General features: G+C 40.6%; 1 protein-coding gene across 3 annotated transcripts in view; it reads left to right on the forward strand.

Annotated features, from left to right (window-relative positions):
* The window catches only part of LOC101157818 (myelin-associated glycoprotein-like), a 48,771-nt gene extending 36,094 nt beyond the window's left edge, over positions 1-12,677 (forward strand). The window contains exons 1-8 of one of the 3 annotated variants that reach the window (XM_004080897.4): positions 8,166-8,368; positions 8,800-8,906; positions 9,069-9,455; positions 9,606-9,908; positions 9,982-10,263; positions 11,027-11,099; positions 11,179-11,209; positions 11,835-12,677. In XM_004080897.4, coding sequence (XP_004080945.3) covers positions 8,819-8,906; positions 9,069-9,455; positions 9,606-9,908; positions 9,982-10,263; positions 11,027-11,099; positions 11,179-11,209; positions 11,835-12,071 — 1,401 coding nt within the window. In that variant the 5' untranslated portion in view covers positions 8,166-8,368; positions 8,800-8,818 and the 3' untranslated portion in view covers positions 12,072-12,677. Of the gene's footprint in view, positions 1-8,165; positions 8,369-8,673; positions 8,907-9,068; positions 9,456-9,605; positions 9,909-9,981; positions 10,264-11,026; positions 11,100-11,178; positions 11,210-11,834 lie in introns of those variants that run through there. The other 2 variants (XM_020712588.2, XM_023950344.1) reach the window with 2 other exon arrangements.
* Positions 12,678-20,734: the final 8,057 nt, after the last annotated feature.

Consider the following 20,734-nt stretch of genomic DNA (forward strand, 5'->3'; position numbering starts at 1 on the left):
TTAAATCTCAAACGCTAATCATTGTTTTTGAGTGTCAATAAAGCAAGATTCAACCAATTAAAAATTTGTTTCAAATGAAAAAATAAATCAACAAACATTACCAGATCATAGATTATTTTTAGAATTATTTCAAAGTAACATGGGCTGTGTGGTGGTGTGGTTACCACTCTCCTCAGAGCGAAATGCGGTGGTTCAAATCTGAACTAGGACTTTTCCTGGTGTGGAGTTTGTATGCTCTCCCGTGGACATGCTTGGGTTTCTCTGGGCACTCCGACTTTCTCCAAGAGTCCAAAGACGTGGTTCATGGGTTATTTGGTGAATCTAAATTTGCCTGTAGGTGTGTGTATGAGTGTGCAGTTGTGTGGCCCTGCAACAGACTATTCAACGTGTTCCCCAACTTTGCCCAACAGCTGGGTTAGCTCCAGAAACACCCATGACCCCAAAAGGGATTACACGTATTAGCCTAATGCTAACCCATCTCCCAGGTCCGTTCTGCCAATGAATAAAGCAATGACCGCTCGGATTTAAAAAATTATAAGCGAAGATGTCCTTAATATTAATCATAACAATAATAAAAGCGCATTTAGAAGATCGTCTCCAGCTGTTTCCAGCAGATTTTGCTGTTCGAGGACAGCTGCTGCCCCATCAAAAACACGCTAAACTTTTGTTGTTTGCCGGTAGGGCCAACAACGCAGAAGAAGAAAACACAGAAATGGAGTTTTAATCTTACATTTTACAAGAACACGTTAAAAACCCCGTAAAATACAAATTTCATTGGAGTGGGTCTTTAAAGAGATTTAGTTTGGTAATTTGAAAATGGTTAGACTTCAGAATAGGCAACAATATAAACCTCAAATAAATGCAACTAAAGCGGCCATGGGCTAGAACAACCTGCGGCTCTTTCATCCCTGTGCTGCGGCTCTCTCAGGTTTTGTAAAATAACTGTTTTGATCTAATATTGTCGTGGTGCTCTTAACACCGTTGGAAGGTGCGAGTGGGCAGCAGGAGGAAAGCAGCGTGAACACGTCTGCAACTGTGAATGCGGACCAGAGTCGGTTAAGGGGAGAAGCCCTTCGCTGTAGTCTGCAGACCGAGACGTGCCTCAACGTGGGCAGAGTTAAACGCATTGAGGCACGCCCAGTGCATGTGATTTGTCATCACAGTAAGATTGACATTCAGAAATACTAAATGTCTCAGCTTTATGACGCTGATGCGGTTCCTTCAGTCAGTAATGATCTGTTCTGTTTAGGAGAAGATTCTCTCAGTTCTGAGGTGCAGGTTGGTTGTGGATCTGGTGTAGGTACTGAAGGAATATATATTTGTTGTCTTCATTTTATTATGTTTTTCTGCCTCACTGAAGTTTAGTTTTATTAGTGTGTGTTGTTTCCGTCCTTTGAACTTTGAAGAAGCTTGCTAAAGGCTACGTTCACACTGCAGGGCTTAATGCTCAATTCGGATTTTTTTTAAAAATCTGATTTGTTTGCTAGACCGTTCACATTTCCAAGTAAATCCGAACTTTTGTGATCTCCAGTGTGACCGTGACACGACCCAAACGAGACCCGCATGCGCAGAAGCCAGAAGAATACTCAACGGTGAACGACGTCACTTGTTGTTTGTGCAGCAAACGTTAACAATGGATGTCAACAACAGTGTTGTCAAAAGCGGAGCTCTTTTTGTAATATTAAATTTATTTTCACGAAGGAGCAGCACAATTACAATGTTCTCATTTTAAGAAGGCAATGGAGTCGGGATCGTCTGTACCCACTGTTGTGGAAAGGAAATGTGCATGTGTTGGGGCCACGCGCCCGCGTGTGTGTGTGTGCAAGCGCGTGCCGCGATAGAGAATAGGGGGGGGGGCAGTGTGGGCGCGCATTCATGTTGTGTGTTACGGAGGAAGGAGGACGGTAATAGAAGAAGGTTTCCCCCAGAATAAATGCTATGGACTCTTTACTAACCCGTTCTGGAGAATCTAAGGATCAGAACAGGGAGGAGGAGGAGGAGGATCGCCACGGTCGGAAAGGGGAGAAAGAAAAAAAAGTCATCGCGGGAAAGGTTCAACACCACGCTCTGCCATTTAGCTGGAAATTTTTTCAAAAACCGCCCGGTTGCGATAAGAGCCCTGGAGTTTGGCCTGAAAAAAGCGATCACCCCAAATATTAATCCAATCAGTGACCTCCCTTCCCTTCCACTGACTGGTCTCAGCAGCATCGTCCACCATGGTTGATGTTTACGTTCTCGTTCCCGCCTACTTCAACGCAAAATGATGACGTTTGTTGCGTGTCGATGACGTACAGTTCGGAATCAAGCCGCCTGGCCGGTCAGACGGCGGTCGCAATTGAAAAGAACGGCTACAATTCGGAATCAGGACGGCAAACCCACGGGGCCTGGGTCGCAATTGAAAAGATCGGATCTGTGTCATTCAGACTGTCATGAAAAGATCAGAATTGGGCCGCTTAGGGGCAAAAAATTCGGAATTGGGTCGTTTCAGCCTGCAGTGTGAACGTAGCCTAAAGGCCTGTTCACACCGGGACGAATTTCGCCGGCGATTTTCGCCGACGTTTAACGCCTCGTGACTAAACAAAGTGCACCAACGAGAGTGTGCACACCGAGGCGAAAAAACGCCACGCGTTAAAGCGTCAAAAAAAAAAAAACGCCTCGGGTTCGTTTTTTTTTTTCGACGCGTCGCGTCGAAATCTACTCGACCAATGAGAACGGCGCTTTTGCTCACGTGTCTGGAGCTTCTGAAGTTACAGTAGAACACAACTTGGGGGCGCTCAAACACAAAACTGCCTTGCTGAGCACACATACCAGCGAAGAAGATAGACGCCAAGTAGCGTCTACACAGCCGCGAAGCAATAATGACGGACATTCTAAAACATCCCCGAACCAAGCACCAGTTGGAGCTACTGGTGCTTGAAATATTCATGTTTTCTTTGTTTGATTCTGACAAGCGTGTAAATACTTGCTCTCTTCTTCTGAGTGAAAAGCGACTTTAAGAAGCGTAAAGTTGCGCAGCGCCACCTTGTGTACAGGAGTATTTCTGTTTTACATTAAGCGCCATCTAATGTCAGGGAATGAAATTGCATGTTCACTCCACTCATCGTCAGCGAAAATCGCCTGGGTGTGAACACAAAAAACGTGGCGAAAAACGCTGGCGAATAACGCCTGGCGAATATTCGTCCCGGTGTGTACGGGCCTTAAGTTGCATAAGTGGAATGGTTTTGACTGGAGCCCCAAGCTAATCCCCCTGCAGGGACACTTTGATATTCAGAGGCCATTTGGAGGTCTGGGCTGTGATGGTGTCAATGACCATAAATTAACCATCTCTCTGACTGATCCAATGTGTGGGAACCTCTGAAGGAGCCAACTCACATGTGGAGAACAAAGCGTTGAGACCTGCAGATTGTGGTAGACCACCTGGCCAATCCGAGCGGCCAGAGGCGGAGATTCGGCCGCCATCATGCTTCCGGGGGAGGAGATCCTGACCACATGTTTAAAAGTCTGCACTCAAGGAAGTTCCTTTGTTCCGAGACAAGCTGCATGTAAATTTGAATGTAACTTCTTACATTTTGCAGGCTTTGGATTTGGGAACCCAGATGATCTGTTTTATTGGTTTTAGAGCTCTTTGGGTTTTAGGAACAATTATAAAACTCTTAATTTTATTCCGTTCACATTTTCTGGTCATTCTCCCGACTTAAGAACACGCATGGAAGAAATCTCAAAGCGACAGATTTTTTTCCTACAGTACCATTACCGTTCGGCCTGGAACTTCCATTCGGGGTCCTTTCAACTGAAGTAACGTCACACTACGGTAACCCCACTTGGACAAACTACATACGACGAGATCTGCTCGGGCTCTACAAATTTTCATTTCATGTTCCGTTTTGTGACCTAAAGTTGTTTTACCTCATAAATTGTGTCTGACAATGTTCTTTTTATTTTTTATAAAGAGATTTTGCCACAATCCACTTGTTAATCCAGTTTAAGTTCAGCCCTGGCTGAAAATGTTGTTAGCACGGCTACATGTTGTTCTTCCGGGTCCATTCTGCCAACAATAAAGCACTGGGCGCACGGATTAAAAAAACCATAAGGGAACATGCATTCAATAATAATCATTACAATAATAAAGGCCCATTTAAAAGACAACGCTTTATGTCGCATTATGTCGGAGCTCTGTTTGTTTGCAACAGACTTCATAATATCTTCTTCTGTGGTAGTATCTTAATTTGTCCAGACCAATCACAGTCAGACACGTCATCGGACCAACGTACAGCCAATCACATACTGTGACGTCAGCATTAGTCCCAGGAAACCGGAGGACCCCATATTATCAATTTCGCGCCCCCCCCTCACCACAAACATGTGTTGACCAATTATGAGCAGCTTGAAGAGAAAAAGAAGTAAGAAAGAGTGAAGGACGCTTTAAAAAAAAAGGTTCCCAAGAAGAAGCGGGCTCTTGTAGTTCGCTTTAAAGCGCAAAGCGATCCGGTCATTAATGTACTAGCCGTTTCCTCAGGTTATCATCGTACTAGTCGTAACCACAATCGCATGTTTAGCTCATTCAATGTTGCTTGGATTTGCCAGCGACTTTGATCGTCTCCAGTGTTTATTTATAACATAAATGACATCCTGTTCATTGATGTCTTGCATCTGAGAATATGAGATGAGAGCCGTTTTGTTTGCAGGGTTAAACACGCTTTTTAAAGAACTTTCCATCCCATAACCAACTACCCCTGGCTGCAGTGTGCAGGCCAAAAAAAATGATCATCTCTTCAGAAACTTTAAAAATTAGTGAAATTATTCCAATGACTGGGCAATACTTTGCAGAAGGAAGAATACATCTTGTTAAACTCTGTGCTTCTTGTTTTTACAAGACATTCACACCTTTAAAGAGAAGTAGTTTCAAGGAACTGAAGCTTATAGAATTAAATGGTGTCATATCAGTAGAGATCCAGCACAGTGGTCTTGTGGTTAGAGTGTCCGCCCTGCAGCTGAAAGGTTATGAGTTCAAACCCAGACCGAGGCGTACCAATCACTTTAAAAATGGGTCCCTTATAGCAGTGTTTTTCAACCTTTTTTGAGCCACGGCACACTTTAACCTTGACAAAAATCCCGCGGCACACCAGCATCCCAAAAAAAAAAAAAAAAAAAAAGCAGAAACTCATAGTCTGCTTTGATCTACAGCCCCCCCCCCCCCCCCCCCCCCCCGGCAATCTGACGTGCATTTTTGTGATAATTGTGGCAGAAAAAGCAGGAAGGTGCAGATGTTTTTCTAAAAGATGTAATAAAAGTTAAGTTACATTCAAACTGTATGTTCGTTGTGTTTTCAAGACGCTGTCCCTTTAAGCCAATGCATCATGGGAGATGTAGTGTGAAAACTGCGAGAAAACGGCAGAAAGACTTGCGTCTCTGAGCTTCATGGTTTTGTTCACTTGTTCCACGGTCTGATACCGGATTCTGTGGAAAGCTACACCGCTAAAGACGAGCTTTAGCTGGTGTTTTTGGTGGAAATGAGTGAGTTATGAGCTAAATTGGAACAAGGAAGTGGAGACTTTAACCACTTCTGATTGGTCAGACTGATGAGGACCTGTTTGGATGAACAAAGAGCTGATTTCCTGGAGATGGGAAATGCTTTTAGATCAGTTAATGAGGGCAATTTTCCACGGCACACTTGACCATCTCCCACGGCACACTAGTGTGCCGCGGCACACTGGTTGAAAAACACTGCCTTATAGGACTTGCTTGACACTCAACATTAAAGGGTTGGATTGGGGGGAGGAACCACCAAATGGTGCCCTGGCACAGCTGTGTCTGCTGCTCAACATTCCCCGGGGATGGGTCAAATGCAGAAAACAAACTTTAACTTTATGTGTCTATACAGCGGCGAGTAACAAAGCTTTAGTCTAGGGATCACATTTAATTGGTTTCTGAGTCTTGTTATGACAAGATATTCACAGCTTTAAAGATAAGTATTCATAATGAGCTGATGTTGAATAATTAAAATGAGAGAGGTGTTATTTCAAATAGCAACACCACAGAGAGTTACAAAGAAAGACACCCTTACTGAGTGTGCTTCTGTTGGTTTCTACCTTTACAATCCGTTTACTGTTACTGTTACTGTAGCTTTACTTAAAAACTCAGCATGTATTTGAGGAAAAAATGGTCAAATTCTAACCTGAAATGTCTTCCTTTGCTATCTCATTATGGGAAATACATCAAAAAGTCTTTAAAGTCATCTGATGGTCACTTATTTAGGCCATTATGGTGCAATTATGACAACCTTACTTTATTGGTCTTTATAAAATATTGGATGAAACTAAACTAAATGCTGTCCCAGTTAGATTTAGAGAAACTTCAAGAAACTAAGTTGATGTGGTTCAAATCATCCAGATAATTCAGAGTTAGTTGCAGCAATTTATTGCAGTATTCCCACAAGATTCTAGTTATGTAACAATTGGATCAAAATATTCCACAATCTTTCCTTGAAAAGGCAGAGATGGCATAGTTATTCATTAAAAGAATCCAAATTTCACTTTTTTATATAAATTATAGTCAAATGATCAAGAATACCTAATCTAATAAAAGCTGCTGAATTTTAGCGTCACATTTCTTAAGTGTTTTTTTGGTCACCAAATCAGCAGAACAAAACCTCTAAAATAAGCAGAAGTAATCTTCATTTAAACATAAGTGGGAAGTGGCTCCGGTGGTTAAGCAGGTCGTCCAGTGATCGATGGGTCAGAGATGATGATGGTTAGAGAAACCGTAGGCGCGAACTGGCAGCCACGCCTCTGTTATCACCAAGTATGAATGAAAAATGAATGAATAATGGACACATTGGAACTGCTTTGAGTATCTGAAAAAGAGCATATAAATCAAATCCATTATTATTATAAAAAGCAGGGAAATTTATACCATTTGTAATTTGTGTTCAACCTCTTAAGACCTGGTGTCCAAATGCATGCACGTCATTTTTTGGATTATATTACTATGGTATTTGATTGTGCTAAACTGAGGCCTTGTGACCACATGTGTAGAGGGTGTTGCCGTCTCATCCGGCCTTCGCAGATTCGGATGGTTCAAAACGTCCAAAAATGAAATGTGCGGTTGGGAAATGAAAAGACACACAAGAGTTTGCATGACTTTTCAAACCTTTTGCAAAAGGGGAGAGGTGGAGAAATTCGACCTGTTAGGCTCTGTGGCTGTCCGCTTTCTCTGTCCTCAAGGCAAAAAGGCTTTTTTATTATTTAGAAAGGGAAGATGAAAACATACAAAATACATCATTAGACTAGTGTGTGGCTCCATAAACACTCCAGTACAGAAAGAAAACAGACCAAAAGTCAAAAACAGGCCTACTGGTGACCTCGTCACATATTATCTGTTACTGAAGGCAGGAATCAAGCATATTTCTGCAATACAATATACATGCATATATAGAATCAATTAAATGTATAATAAAAAGAACATAGAAAATATAATAGAACCCCTGTTCACCTCCACATGTGTTAGCTCAAATATTAGCTCGGGTCAAACTGAGAATCATCTGTATTTCTGCTTGGTATTGTCACTTCTGTATTAATGAAGGTTCTAGGATGTTAGAATATTAGGCAGAGGGATGGTTTTCACTGTAGCCACACAGTAAAAAGGCTCTGGTTCAAATACTAACTGAGTCCTTTCTGTGTGGAGTTTTCATGGTTTCCATCTTCATGTTTGGGTTTTCTTCAGACGTTCTGGCTTCTTCCCAAAAACTTCATGTTGGTCCTTAAAAAAATCTGTTAGGAATGAATGTAAGTGTGTGTGGTTGTCTGTGTCTGAGGTCTCCTAATGGAATCTAAAACTGAGTACTTTGTATAGAACTAATTGGGTATAGAAAGTTGGTGGATAAACTTGTGTAAAACTGTGTCTTCATCTTTGGAACTAAAAAGAGAAGTGAAGAAATTGGACAAGAAAGAAAAAAAAAATCAACCTCAAAGAAGAAGTTGAATTTATCAGGATTTTAAAACAACTGTAGCTGCTTTGTTTTCTAGTTGGAAGGTTTTTTTAAAAAAATTTGTAAATCACTAAACAATACTTCTTTTATTCTGAAACTTTCAGCTGAGCTTCAACAGAGATCACTCAAAACAGTCTGTTCAAAATTATTTTTTCTTAAGAGTAAATGAACCATCAAAGCTGTAATGACCTAAAGAGGATTTAGAAGATGACTTCCTCTGTCACAGTCACAGCAGGAAAAAAACATACATTTTGATAAACATCTATTTCTACGCCACACTTTAAAACAGGCTTTAAAACAGAGAAGTGGCTTTTTGAGCTTCTTCATAGCAACTGAAGACCAAACCTTCTTGTTTCTCTGTTTCAGCTGCAGACTCATCCGGTGAGAAAACATTTACTTTTAGTCTTTAGATTTTCTCTTTCTATGCTTTTTTATACCTATAACTATTGTAAAATGTTAAAAGACTATTGGAAAAAACAAAACAACAAACAGGGGATATTTGGAGATAAACTACGATGTTTATTAAAAATTAATAGAATTATAGTTTTTTAAGATACAAATAAACAAAAGTAGTCGCTTGTTTGAAATGAGAATAAGTAAATAATCAGATTTCAGATGTTTTGCCTAAAATAAATTATAATGTCTCAATGAAAGTAAACCTAAAGTGCTTTTCTCTTAAAAGATTCATTAGTATAAATGAAATATATTATTGAACCTGGAATATAGGCAAATATACACAGATATCAAGTTTTAGTGTGAGCTGTTTTCATTAGTAATTTTTACACTTTAAAACTTTGTTTCTTTCCAAATAGTCGTCTAGTTTCCACAGAGATGAAGGATGAATGTAGGAGTTTGCTGGCAGCTCCGTCTGTGAAGGTGCTGACAGTCAACATGTTCCTGAGTGTCTTCTTCCTTCCAGGTCAGATGTTTGTTCTCTTTCATCTGCAGACATTTTTCAGTCATTTCTGCTTTGAAATATTTATTCTAATGTTGTTTAAAGGCTTCATGTGGAACAAACAGCTGAACTGCAATTTGTTTATCAGAATTTATCATTAAATCCACATCATCTTCATCATTACAGGAGTGTGGTCTCAATGTAAAGAACCACACCTCAACATTACTGCACCAAAGAAGCCGGAAGCTCTGAGTGGATCCTGTTTGATAATTCCATGTAGCTTTACTACTAAAGAAGAAAATGGACAGAAGTTTGACAACACTATAAAAATCATTGGAATGTGGATTAAGAATAATCACAATTTTCTCCAAAATCCAGAGAATGTGATTTTCAACAGCAGTAAGCAGGAAAACATCTATCCAATGAAGATCATTGGAAACCTGACACAGAATAACTGCACCACTTTGTTTTCTAATTTAACCTCAAATTATAAAGAAAAATATTATTTTAGGATTGAAAATGGAGGATTTAAAGCAACCGACCATTGCAATTATACTGAGATAAAAATTCAAGGTAAGAACTTTTTCTGTTTTTGACAATTATACTGATGTTAGTTGTTTTTCTAGTGAAGGAAATGAAAGCCTGTGTTAGAAAACAAACATTTGTATTTAGTTGTTTGAATTTATCAGTTTTTTTTTCTCTGTGTTTGATGTGGAAGCACAGATTCTCCTCAGAGTCCCAGCATTGAAATCCCAGATGATCCTAAGGAGGGGGCGTCTGTCTCCATCACCTGCTCGGCTCCCACTCCCTGTCCTCACTCCCCTCCTGAACTCACCTGGAGTCTCCAACCAGACTTTCAGAGACAAACAGAGAAAAACACAGATGGAAGCTTTACGACTAAAATCCAGAAGATCATCACTCTGTCAGACACTCATGATGGATCGATCATCAACTGTTCTGCCAGATATCCTGTGAATGGAGGACCACCAAAGACAGCAGAGACACACATGACTCTCAGTGTTTCATGTAAGTGATCTGTCAGCACATCACACTTCAGCTGCTTCTGATGAATAAAGTTTCTGTGTCACATTTTCCTCAGATGCTCCTAAGAAGACCTCAGCATCCATCAGTCCATCAGGTTTAGTGTCAGCAGGTAGCTGGGTGACAATGACCTGTTCCAGCAGAGCCAAGCCTGCTGTCAGCAACTTCATCTGGTTCAGGAGCAGCAAAGATGGAGACGTGAAAGTAGCTGAAGGAGAATCTTACAGCCTGAATGCCACAGAGGGAGGAGGAGTTTATTACTGTGTGGCTACAAATGATCTGGGGAACCAGACGTCTCCAAAGATTGATCTGATTGTTGAATCTGCACCAGGACTTACAAGTAAAGAAGCTGGACATGTCAATCTTTTTTGTGAAATGGAAAGTTAACCAATATTAAATCAATCAGTCAACATTTTGTCAATGAGAAATATTAAGACATGAAGCATCAACTGTGGGAGAAAGTAGGAGTATATAAGGCATGGACCAAAACAAAGCCTCATGATGAACAACTGCAGACAAATTATCTAAACTCCAAATTGTTCAAATCTATAAATCAGGGATTATGGGTTAAATTAAACTGAAATTCAAAACAACTTAGTGAAAACCAGTAGCAGCAGCTTTTCTCTTGAGGTCAAATTACAACAAGAAGTGTCATAGTGAGAAAATATGAGTATTTTAATTAAAGGTAAAAGCAAAATGCCTTAATAAATTTCAAAGAAATTCCAAATTTAAAGGCCATTAATTTAACATAGAATGTATTTAAATTAATCTGCTAAACTGAAGGTACAAACAATTTCACAAAGGTAGTTGTTCGATTTAGTTATGAGCAGACACGTTTATGTAAAACTAAAAATAAATGAGGAACAAGACAAGCAAAAAATAAAAACAGATGTGGGTCTCACAATGTAATAAAACACAAGTTATAAAATAATTTAGGTTTTGGGCTTTTCTTTGGAGATTGGCCAGTGAGTGTTCAATTTAACATGAGAAATAAGATGAATTCAAAATTCTTTGTCATTTATTATAGGTCTTTATTTAAGTTTTGGGGAAACTATTGTCCCTTTTTTATTTATGCAAGTCTTGATCATTTTTTTTTTTTTTAGAGAATCTAAATTTCATTTATATCATCTCTGGAGCTGCTGGGATCCTCCTCCTCCTCCTGATTGTCTGTATTGGGTAAGTTCTTCCCTCCTGTTTACCACCTTTGAACTGTTGTCACTTTAAATTATCTTTATGTTTTTCTGATGTCTTCCAGGTGTTTTAGAAAAAATAAGCAACAGCAGCAGGTTAGTAAAGAGTCAACTTTACCTCACAATGCTCATATAGTGTAATCATTTTCAAGGATTTAGTATTTATAATGTACCAGAGGGCTTGAAGTTGAATAAGAAAATGTTAGGTTTGTCTGTTTTACTCCTGTTCTTTCATCAGAAAAGTATTTCCTGTTCATAGTTAAAAGTTAAAAGCACATAAGATCACATGCTGAACATCAACATCTAATTGCAATCCACAAGGGAGGTGCAAAAGATACATTTAAGTATGTACTCTTTTTATATAGAGGATCATGAAGCAATGATGGTATGTATATACATTATTGTATGTAGGGAAAAGGATGACCAAAGAAGACATAGAGACCCAATCCGATGAAAATTGTGCTCTTTTGGTGTTTTTAACATGTTTTTGTAACATTTTCTGTATGATGGTGGACATACAGAACACAATGACTTAGGTTATAACTGAAAGCAACAGGAAATGCTGCTGTGGTAAATAATGAGTCTCAATGATGATAATAGTTTGACATCTTCCACCATGCTCTTAGTCTGAAAAGAAGTCAAACACTTCTAAATTCTGTTTTTAAATTGGGATTTTTTGCTTACAATAATTCTTTATTCATATTGTTGATGTTTTCAACAGCAACAACCTGCAACTGAGCTTCAACTTCAAGGAGCAACCGTTAAAACTGAAGATGAGCTACACTATGGAGACTTGAACTTCAAACGGGGATCTGAGGGTTCCTCAGCCTCTCCACAGGACAGAAGCCAGCAGCAGGACACTGTGTACGCAGAGGTCAAAGGGTCTCAAAGGGGAAACATTTCCACACAGGCTGCTGACAAAACAGAAGATATTTATGCTCAAGTGAAGAAAAAATGATGTTAGTTTCACCCAGAAATGTGACCCATCTGTTCTTTAAGTGTCTTGAAGAACAACTGTTGCATTGGTCAGGATACAGTATATGATGAAGATGATGGAGATCTGTTCTTTCATTTCTCTTTCTGATTTGAAAATCGTGTTGTTTATGAATATTATAGTTAAGGAATTATCTAACTGTATTCATCTAATTTAATTTCAGTGTATTTACCGTGTATTTCTGACATGCATCATTAGATCTGTTAATTTTTTACTGTTGTGCATGTTTAAAATTAGGAATATATTTTTACTTAACATTTTAGTGGACATGTAAACTGTAGTCAGGATTATGTACTGTAGAATTATTTCAATGGATCCAAATCCTGTTAACCATTTTCTGAACTTTTTGTTATTTGATATTTTGCATGTAACATGTAAAGGTTTAAAAGTGTGGGGCCGAGGACTGAACCTTCTTTACCAGTCTTTAAGGACGTGGGGAAGATCCCAGTCTAAATAGAGCGGTTAACAATGTTCAGGAGTTCCTCCTCACAGTATGAACACACTGACTTAACCCTTGTGCTATCTTAGAGGACCCCACCCTTACATTGACGTGTTCTCCCTACCATGACAACGGTGGATAAAGGTGGAAAGATTTCATGTAATCCATGGACACCAGTGAGGTTCACAAATCATTGAAGAAAAGCTCGGTTGGTAAGGTGGGAAGCTACCATGCAGGATTCCAGGGTTTGATTCCTGGAGGGGAATGAGCAATGGTACAGGAGGCAATTACCATATCAAAAGCGAGCAATTCACATCACTCAGTGACCCTTAATGCTACCGCCTACCGAGCGCAGTTCAGCTGCAGCTCACCGCTCCTCCAGGGGATGGGTCAGATGCGGAGAAGAATTTCCCCATTGAGGGATTAATACAGTATCAGAAATGAAAAAAAAGGTTCAACACACTGTCTAGTGGGTCTAGATGACTCCACTCCCAACGTTAAAGTGCCTAGGATAGCACAAGGGTTAAAAAGACAGGTGGGGATGGGATCCAGTGAACAGGTTTTACTTTTAAATTGGGAAATCACTTAACGAAGCTTTGTAGCATCAATCAAGGCAAAACTCTCTAGTGTGTTCTCAGAAGGCAAAAAGAATGCAACAGACTAAACTGTTGAATGCTGAATGAATTTCTGGGAAACTTGACATTTTTTTAGGAATTGTTCATACTTGCTTTTATTCTTTTTATCCTTTTATATTTTTATCTATTTATTGTGTTTTTATCTGTTTTAGGAATGATTGTGCTTTTAAGAATGGGCAGCTGGCCACTTAAAATTTCCTTCGGGATTATTACAGTCTATCTATCTATCTATCTATCTATCTATCTATCTATCTATCTATCTATCTATCTATCTATCTATCTATCTATCTATCTATCTATCTATCTATCTATCTATCTATCTATCTATCTATCTATCTATCTATCTATCTATCTATCTATCTATCTATCTATCTATCTATCTATCTAACTATCTATCTATCTATCTATCTATCTATCTATCTATCTAATAATCCCACTGTGTTGTGTTTGATAGTGTACAGACCTCCACAGTGTAACTCATCTTTTAATTCCGACTTTGCAGAGCTGCTTTCAATTATACACTTAGATTTTGGTAGAATAATTATTTTGGGCGATTTTAAACTACATGTGGACGATCCATCGGACTCATATGTCCAAGACTTTTTAAACATTTTAGGAACAATGGATTTTACTCAGCATGTCAGTGTTCCCACCCACAACAGGGGTCAGATTCTGGATCTTTTAATCACTCATGGCCTGATGGCCACTGTGACCTCTGTTGTGGATGTTGGTATAGATAGATAGATAGATAGATAGATAGATAGATAGATAGATAGATAGATAGATAGATAGATAGATAGATAGATAGATAGATAGATAGATAGATAGATAGATAGATAGATAGATAGATAGATAGATAGATAGATAGATAGATAGATAGATAGATAGATAGATAGATAGATAGATAGATAGATAGATAGATAGATAGATAGATAGATAGATAGATAGATAGATAGATAGATAGATAGATAGATAGATAGATGACTTTATTAATTCCACAATGGGGAAATTTCATTTATCTGTGGCAGCAACAGGACATTCAGAAATAATCTATATAATATAACATCAATAAAGGACATCACAAATGACATTTATATTAAATAATTAAAAATATTACTAAAATTATTATGAAAAATTATTATCAAAAATGAGATTCTTATTAAATCTTCTTTCTCTTTCGGCTTTTCCCATCAGGGGTCGCCACAGCGAATCATCCTTTTCCACCTCACTCTATCATGGACATCTTCTGCCCTAACATTAGCCAACTTCATGTCCTCTGTTAAGACATCCATGTATCTCCTCTTTGGCCGTCCTCTTGCCCTCCTGCCAGGCAGCTCCATCTCCAACATCCTTCTACCAATATATCCACTATCCCTCCTCTGAACATGTCCAAACCATCTCAGTCTGGCTTCTCTGACTTTGTCGCTAACACAGGCAACATGAGCCGTCCCTCTGATGTACTCGTTCCTTATCCTGTCTAACCTGGTCACTCCTAAGGAGAACCTCAACATCTTCATCTCTGCTACCTCCATCTCAGCCTCTTGTCTCTGTCTCACTGCTACCGTCTCTAACCCATAGAGCAGAGCTGGTCTCACCACTGTCTTGTACACCTTTCCTTTGAGTCTTGCTGGCACTCTTCTGTCACACAACACTCCTGACACTTTCCTCCAACCGCTCCAACCTGCCTGCACTCGCCTCTTCACCTCTTTTCCACACTCCCCATCACACTGAACTGTTGACCCCAAGTACTTAAACTCCTGCACCTTCTTCACCTCAGCCCCCTGTAACCTAACGCTTCTACCTTGATCCCTCTCGTTCAGACACATGTATTCTGTCTTACTACGACTGACCTTCATGCCTCTTCTTTCCAGAGCAAACCTCCACCTCTCTAGCTGTTCCTCCACCTGCTCTCTACTCTCACTGCAAATTACAATGTCATCCGCAAACATCATTGTCCAGGGAGATTCCTGTCTTACCTCATCTGTCAGCCTGTCCATCAGCATAGCAAACAAAAAAGGACTCAAAGCTGATCCTTGGTGTAGTCCCACCTCCACCTTGAACTCCTCTGTCTGACCTACAGCACATCTCACCACCGTCATACTTCTCTCATACATGTCCTGAACTACTCTGACATACTTCTCTGCCACTCCAGACGACCTCATACAGTACCACAGCTCCTCCCTCGGCACCCTGTCATACGCCTTCTCTAAATCTACGAACACACAATGCAGCTCCTTCTGACCTTCTCTGTACTTTTCCATCAACATTCTCAAAGCAAAAATGGCATCAGTGGTGCTCTTACGGGGCATGAAACCATACTGCTGCTCACAAATCTCCACCTTCTTCCTAAGCCTGGCTTCCACTACTCTTTCCCACAGCTTCATTGTGTGGCTCATCAACTTTATTCCTCTATAGTTGCTGCAGTTCTGCGTGTCACCCTTGTTCTTAAAGATCGGAACCAGAACGCTTCTCCTCCATTCCTCAGGCATCTTCTCACTCTCTAAAATCCTATTGAACAACCTTGTTAGAAATTCCACTGCTGTCTCTCCTAAGCACTTCCATACCTCCACAGGTACGTCATCAGGACCAACGGCCTTTCCGCTCTTCATCCTTTTCAGAGCCTTCCTAACCTCATCCTTTCCAATCTCTGCTACTTCCTGCTCCACAACAACCACATCTTCCTCCCTTCTTTCCCTGTCATTTTCCACGTTCATCAGCTCCTCAAAATACTCCTTCCATCTTTTCTGTACACTCTCTTGGGTTGTTAGCACCTTTCCATCTCTGTCCTTAATCACCCTTATCTGTTGCACGTCCTTCCCATCTCTGTCTCTCTGTCTGGCTAGCCTGTACAAGTCCTTCTCTCCTTCCTTTGTGTCTAACCTGTCATATAGCTCATCGTAAGCCTTCTGTTTGGCCTTTGCCACCTCTCTCTTCACTCTACGCTGCGCTTCCTTGTACTCATGTCTACCTTCCTCAGTCCTTTCTACATCCCACTTCCTTTTAGCCAACCTCTTCCTCTGGACGCATTCCTGTACTTCCTCATTCCACCACCAAGTCTCTTTACCGTCTTTCCTCTTTCCGGATGACACACCTAGCACCTTCCTACCTGTTTCCCTGATAGTTTCTGCTGTAGTTTCCCAGTCATCTGGAAGCTCATCCTGACCACCCAGGACCTGTCTCAACTTCTGCCTAAATTCCTCACAAGTTTCTTCATTCTGTAGCTTCCACCACTTGGTCTTCTTTTCTGTTTTCCCTCTCTTCTTCTTCCTGACCTCCAGAGTCATCTTACACACCACCATGCGGTGCTGTCTGGCTACACTCTCTCCTACCACCACTTTGCAGTCAATAACCTCTCTCAAATGACCTCGTCTACATAGGATGTAGTCCACCTGGGTACTCCTACCTCCACTTCTGTATGTCACTCTATGTTCCTCTCTCTTCTGGAAGTAAGTGTTGACTACAGCCATTTCCATCCTCTTCGCAAAGTCCACCACCATCTGTCCCTCCAGATTCCTTTCCTTCACACCAAACCTGCCCATCACCTCCTCATCACCTCTGTTGCCCTCACCAACATGCCCATTAAAGTCTGCTCCAATAACAACTCTCTCTCCTCTGGGGAAACTCTGTATGACCTCATCCAACTCACTCCAGAATCTCTCCTTCACTTCTAGCTCACAGCCAACCTGTGGCGCATACCCACTGACTACATTCACCATCACCCCTTCGATTTCTAACTTTAAGCTCATCATCCTGTCTGAGACTCTTTTCACTTCTAGAACACTGTTTACAAACTCCCCCTTCAGAATCACTCCTACCCCGTTTCTCTTCCTATCAACACCATGATAGAACAGTTTGTATCCTCCTCCAATACTACGTGCCTTGCTGCCCTTCCACCTTGTCTCCTGCACACACAGTACATCTACCTTCCTTCTCTCCATCATGTCTGCCAGCTCTCTGCCTTTCCCTGTCATTGTGCCAACGTTAAGAGTCCCTATTCTCAAACCTATGTTCCTGCCTTTTCCCTTCTCTCTCTGGCCACGGGCCCTTCTGCCTCCCCTCTTTCTTCGACCAACAGTAGTCAAATTTCCACCGACACCCTGTAGGTTAACAGCATCGGTGGCGGTCGTTGTTAACCCGGGCCTCGACCGATCCGGTATGTCTAAAGTGTTGTGGATGATTCGCATGGTTATTTTGGCAATTTTTACGCCGGATGCCCTTCCTGACGCAACCCTCTCTATTTATCCGGGCTTGGGACCGGCACAGAGGCAACTGGCTTGCAACCCCTGTGGCTAGATTTAGAGATTCTTATTAAATAAAGAAATAAAAAATTCTATATTAAATATAGAATATAATTTTTAAATAAATATTAAAAACAATGGCCTGATATTCAAAAGATGTGTTTTCATGAAACACTTTGTCTATAGAACTAATAAAAGCAGACAGGATTGCAGCAGTTCCCCCACCCCTACCTTGTTTTCTGTCTTTGTTTGTAAAGTAGAAAAGGGGTGGAGTCGCTTTAGACAGGAACCAGTTGAACCACAATTCCAAGTCTCTGTTTAAAACAGGCCATTTAGGTTATGATCTAAAATTAAGTCGTGGATAAGAAATTATTTGTTTGAGAGTGAGCGTACATTTAAAAGTGCCAGATTCAATTGAGACAGATTATTGTTTTCAGGTTCATGAAGGATATTTAAATTTTGGATATGGACTGGTTTTAGGTTTTTATCATTTCGGTTAAAGGTTTTGAATTGAGTTCTGGATCAGTTTGTAATAATAATTTGTATGGGAAACATGATAGGTGTTATTGAGGGTTTTGAAGATAACCCATGAAGCGGGCTTAGGGGAAGGACAGAGATTTGGTGTGATCCGGGTTCAGGTTCTGGAGAAGTTAAGGGAGCTGGCAGTCAGTTCTCTTTAACCCTTGTGCTATCTTAGATGACCCCACCCTTACATTGACGTGTTCTCCCTACCATGACAAAGGTGGATAAAGGTGGAAACATTTCATGTAATCCATGGACACCAGTGAAGATCACAAATCATTGAAGAAAAAAGGTTCAGCGCACTGTCTTGTGCGGGGGTTGGCAACGCGTGGCTCAGGAGCCGCATGCGGCTCTTTAGCGCAGCCCTAGTGGCTCCCTGGAGCATTTTCAAAAATGTTTGAAAATGTAAAAAGATGGTGAAGAGAAATATATTTTTTGTTTTAATATGGTTTCTGTAGGAGGGAAAACAAGACACTAACATTCTTAATGTTTTCCAATGCTGTAAGAATGCGTAGAATACATAATGTAACGCCCAGCAGGTTCGTCACTTACAGCGAGAAAAACGGGAGCCAAGCTGCCAACAAATGGAGCTGTCAATCAACTGGCTGCACTGGAGGACTGTCTGTGTCCCGCACGACTCCGAACAGTCTCAGAGAGGAGGAGGCAGGAAGAGAAACTGAGTGCACAGCCTCCTTTCCGGCATATCAAGCCCATTTATTTTGAACACGCACCACATTGAACAATGCACAGGCGTCATCAACCTCTCCCCCTCTCACACTCATGGTGCAACATAAAGAAACAACAAAATAGAAAGAATAAACTAAGGTGGAACGACAAAACTGCCATATGAAAAGAAATGTGGGCAAACAGAAGCTCATGCTGAGCCCTAAGTAGATCAGGAGACCTCTTCCCACAATCCCCTGCTGCTAACAGACCTAAAATGCACATGACCACCACTACAATATTAAATTTCAATATTTCTGTCAATGAAGATTTGCGTCATAGCCTGCGACACACGTTTCTACCAGCAGGGCTTTTTTTTTTTTTTAACTTTTAGCAGACCGCTAGGCAGGTGGCTGATGTAAATCGAACCACCGTCAGTTCTGTGCATTGCTTAATGAAGTTGAAAGCGAATATTCTGATCTCCTGCTACACAACACAGTCCGATGGCTGTCCAGGGGTGATGTTTTGCGTCACTTTGTCGTCTGTTTCGAACATGTGAAAACATTCCTGAAAAGCAAAGACCTGAACTACCCACAACTGGAAGATACTGAGTGACTCGAAAAGCTGCACTTTTTGGTGGATGTAACTGTGACAAGCCACCTAAACGAGCTAAATGAAAGTCTCCAGGCGCCGCAAATGCTTGAAGCTGTTCTGTCATTTGAGCGCAAGCTGACTGTCTTTGCAGAAATGTACAGCTAAAGAAGAGGATGCTGCTGGCTGCGTTTTACCCTTGCACTGACTTGCTTGGCATTTGCACAGAAATCAAACTTAACTGCATTAATTTGATTTTATATACTTTACCTTTTCAAAAGGCTGCTCTTTTCTTTTTTTTTTATAATGCAGGTTGCGTTTTATTGCACTCTGTTTAGTTCCCAGAGAGGGCATGTCACGTTCCATTTTGTTGTTTTTTTGTTCGAATCCTCAAAATAAAAATGACATCAAAATCGGATTTCTTTATTACATTTCTTTAATTTTATCAAAGCAATGAAACATAATTCATTGATATTGTTATGAATTTAACTTGCACAACAGAGCAGTCACGTGACGCGTCGTTCTCCGCAGAATGCACTGCAGGGCAAATAAACATTTAATCGTTAATGCTCATTATGTATTTGTAGCAACTTAGTCATTTTAATAGTAGGCTAATATAGCTAATATAGATACCTATTACATGTCTTGCCTTCATTATAAGGCTTAAATAGGGCTTTTAATATTTTGCGGCTCCAGACATATTTGTTTTTTGTTTTTTTCGTCCAATTTAGCTCTTTCAACATTTTGGGTTGCCGACCCCTGGTCTAGAGGGTCTAGATGGCCCAACTCACAATGTTAAAGTGCGTAGGATAGCACAAGGGTTACAAAAATGAACAGTATGTTGAATGTTATCTGTTAAAATACTGCTACCAAGCAGACTATAAAGTGAAGTCCATCTGGTCTGTAAAAAGAGGGGCGATTCCAGAAAAGGTTAAAATTGTCAATAAAACCAAACCTGTGCGTGTGGGAGGTGGACAGCAGCCAGGTGTGGAGGGAGAGGATCCTGCTGAAATGTGTAGATCCTCTATTAAATGATTAGGTTTTTTTCTTTAGCAAATGGGTATGTCATATTCAGAGTTTTAAAATAATAATAAAATAATAAATCATATTTTATCATAATAAAACCAGAGTGTTCCCGCAGTGTACATGCCGGAACAGCACCCCAGGGAGGCGTCCAGGAGGCCTCCGGACAATATGCCCGAGCCATCTCAACTGTCTCCTTTCGATTTAGAGGAAATGCGGTTCAACTCAGAGCTCTCTGAGCTTCTCACCCTACCTCTAAGGGAGTGCCCAGCCACCCTACAGAGGAAGCTAATTTCAGCCGCTTGTATTCAGGACCTAGTTCTTTTGGTCATGACCCAGAGCTAATGACCATGGGTGAGTATTGGAACAAATATCCACTGGTAAATTGAGAGCTTTGCTTTTTGGCAACGGACCGATACAGCGACCACAAACGCTGCTTCGATCCGCCTGTCAATGTCACGCTCCAGTCTCCCCTCACTCATGAACAAGATCCCAAGATATTTAAACTCCTTCACC

The sequence above is a fragment of the Oryzias latipes genome, chromosome 20, assembly GCF_002234675.1.
Source record: "Oryzias latipes chromosome 20, ASM223467v1".
NCBI classification, from domain to species: Eukaryota; Metazoa; Chordata; class Actinopteri; order Beloniformes; family Adrianichthyidae; genus Oryzias; species Oryzias latipes.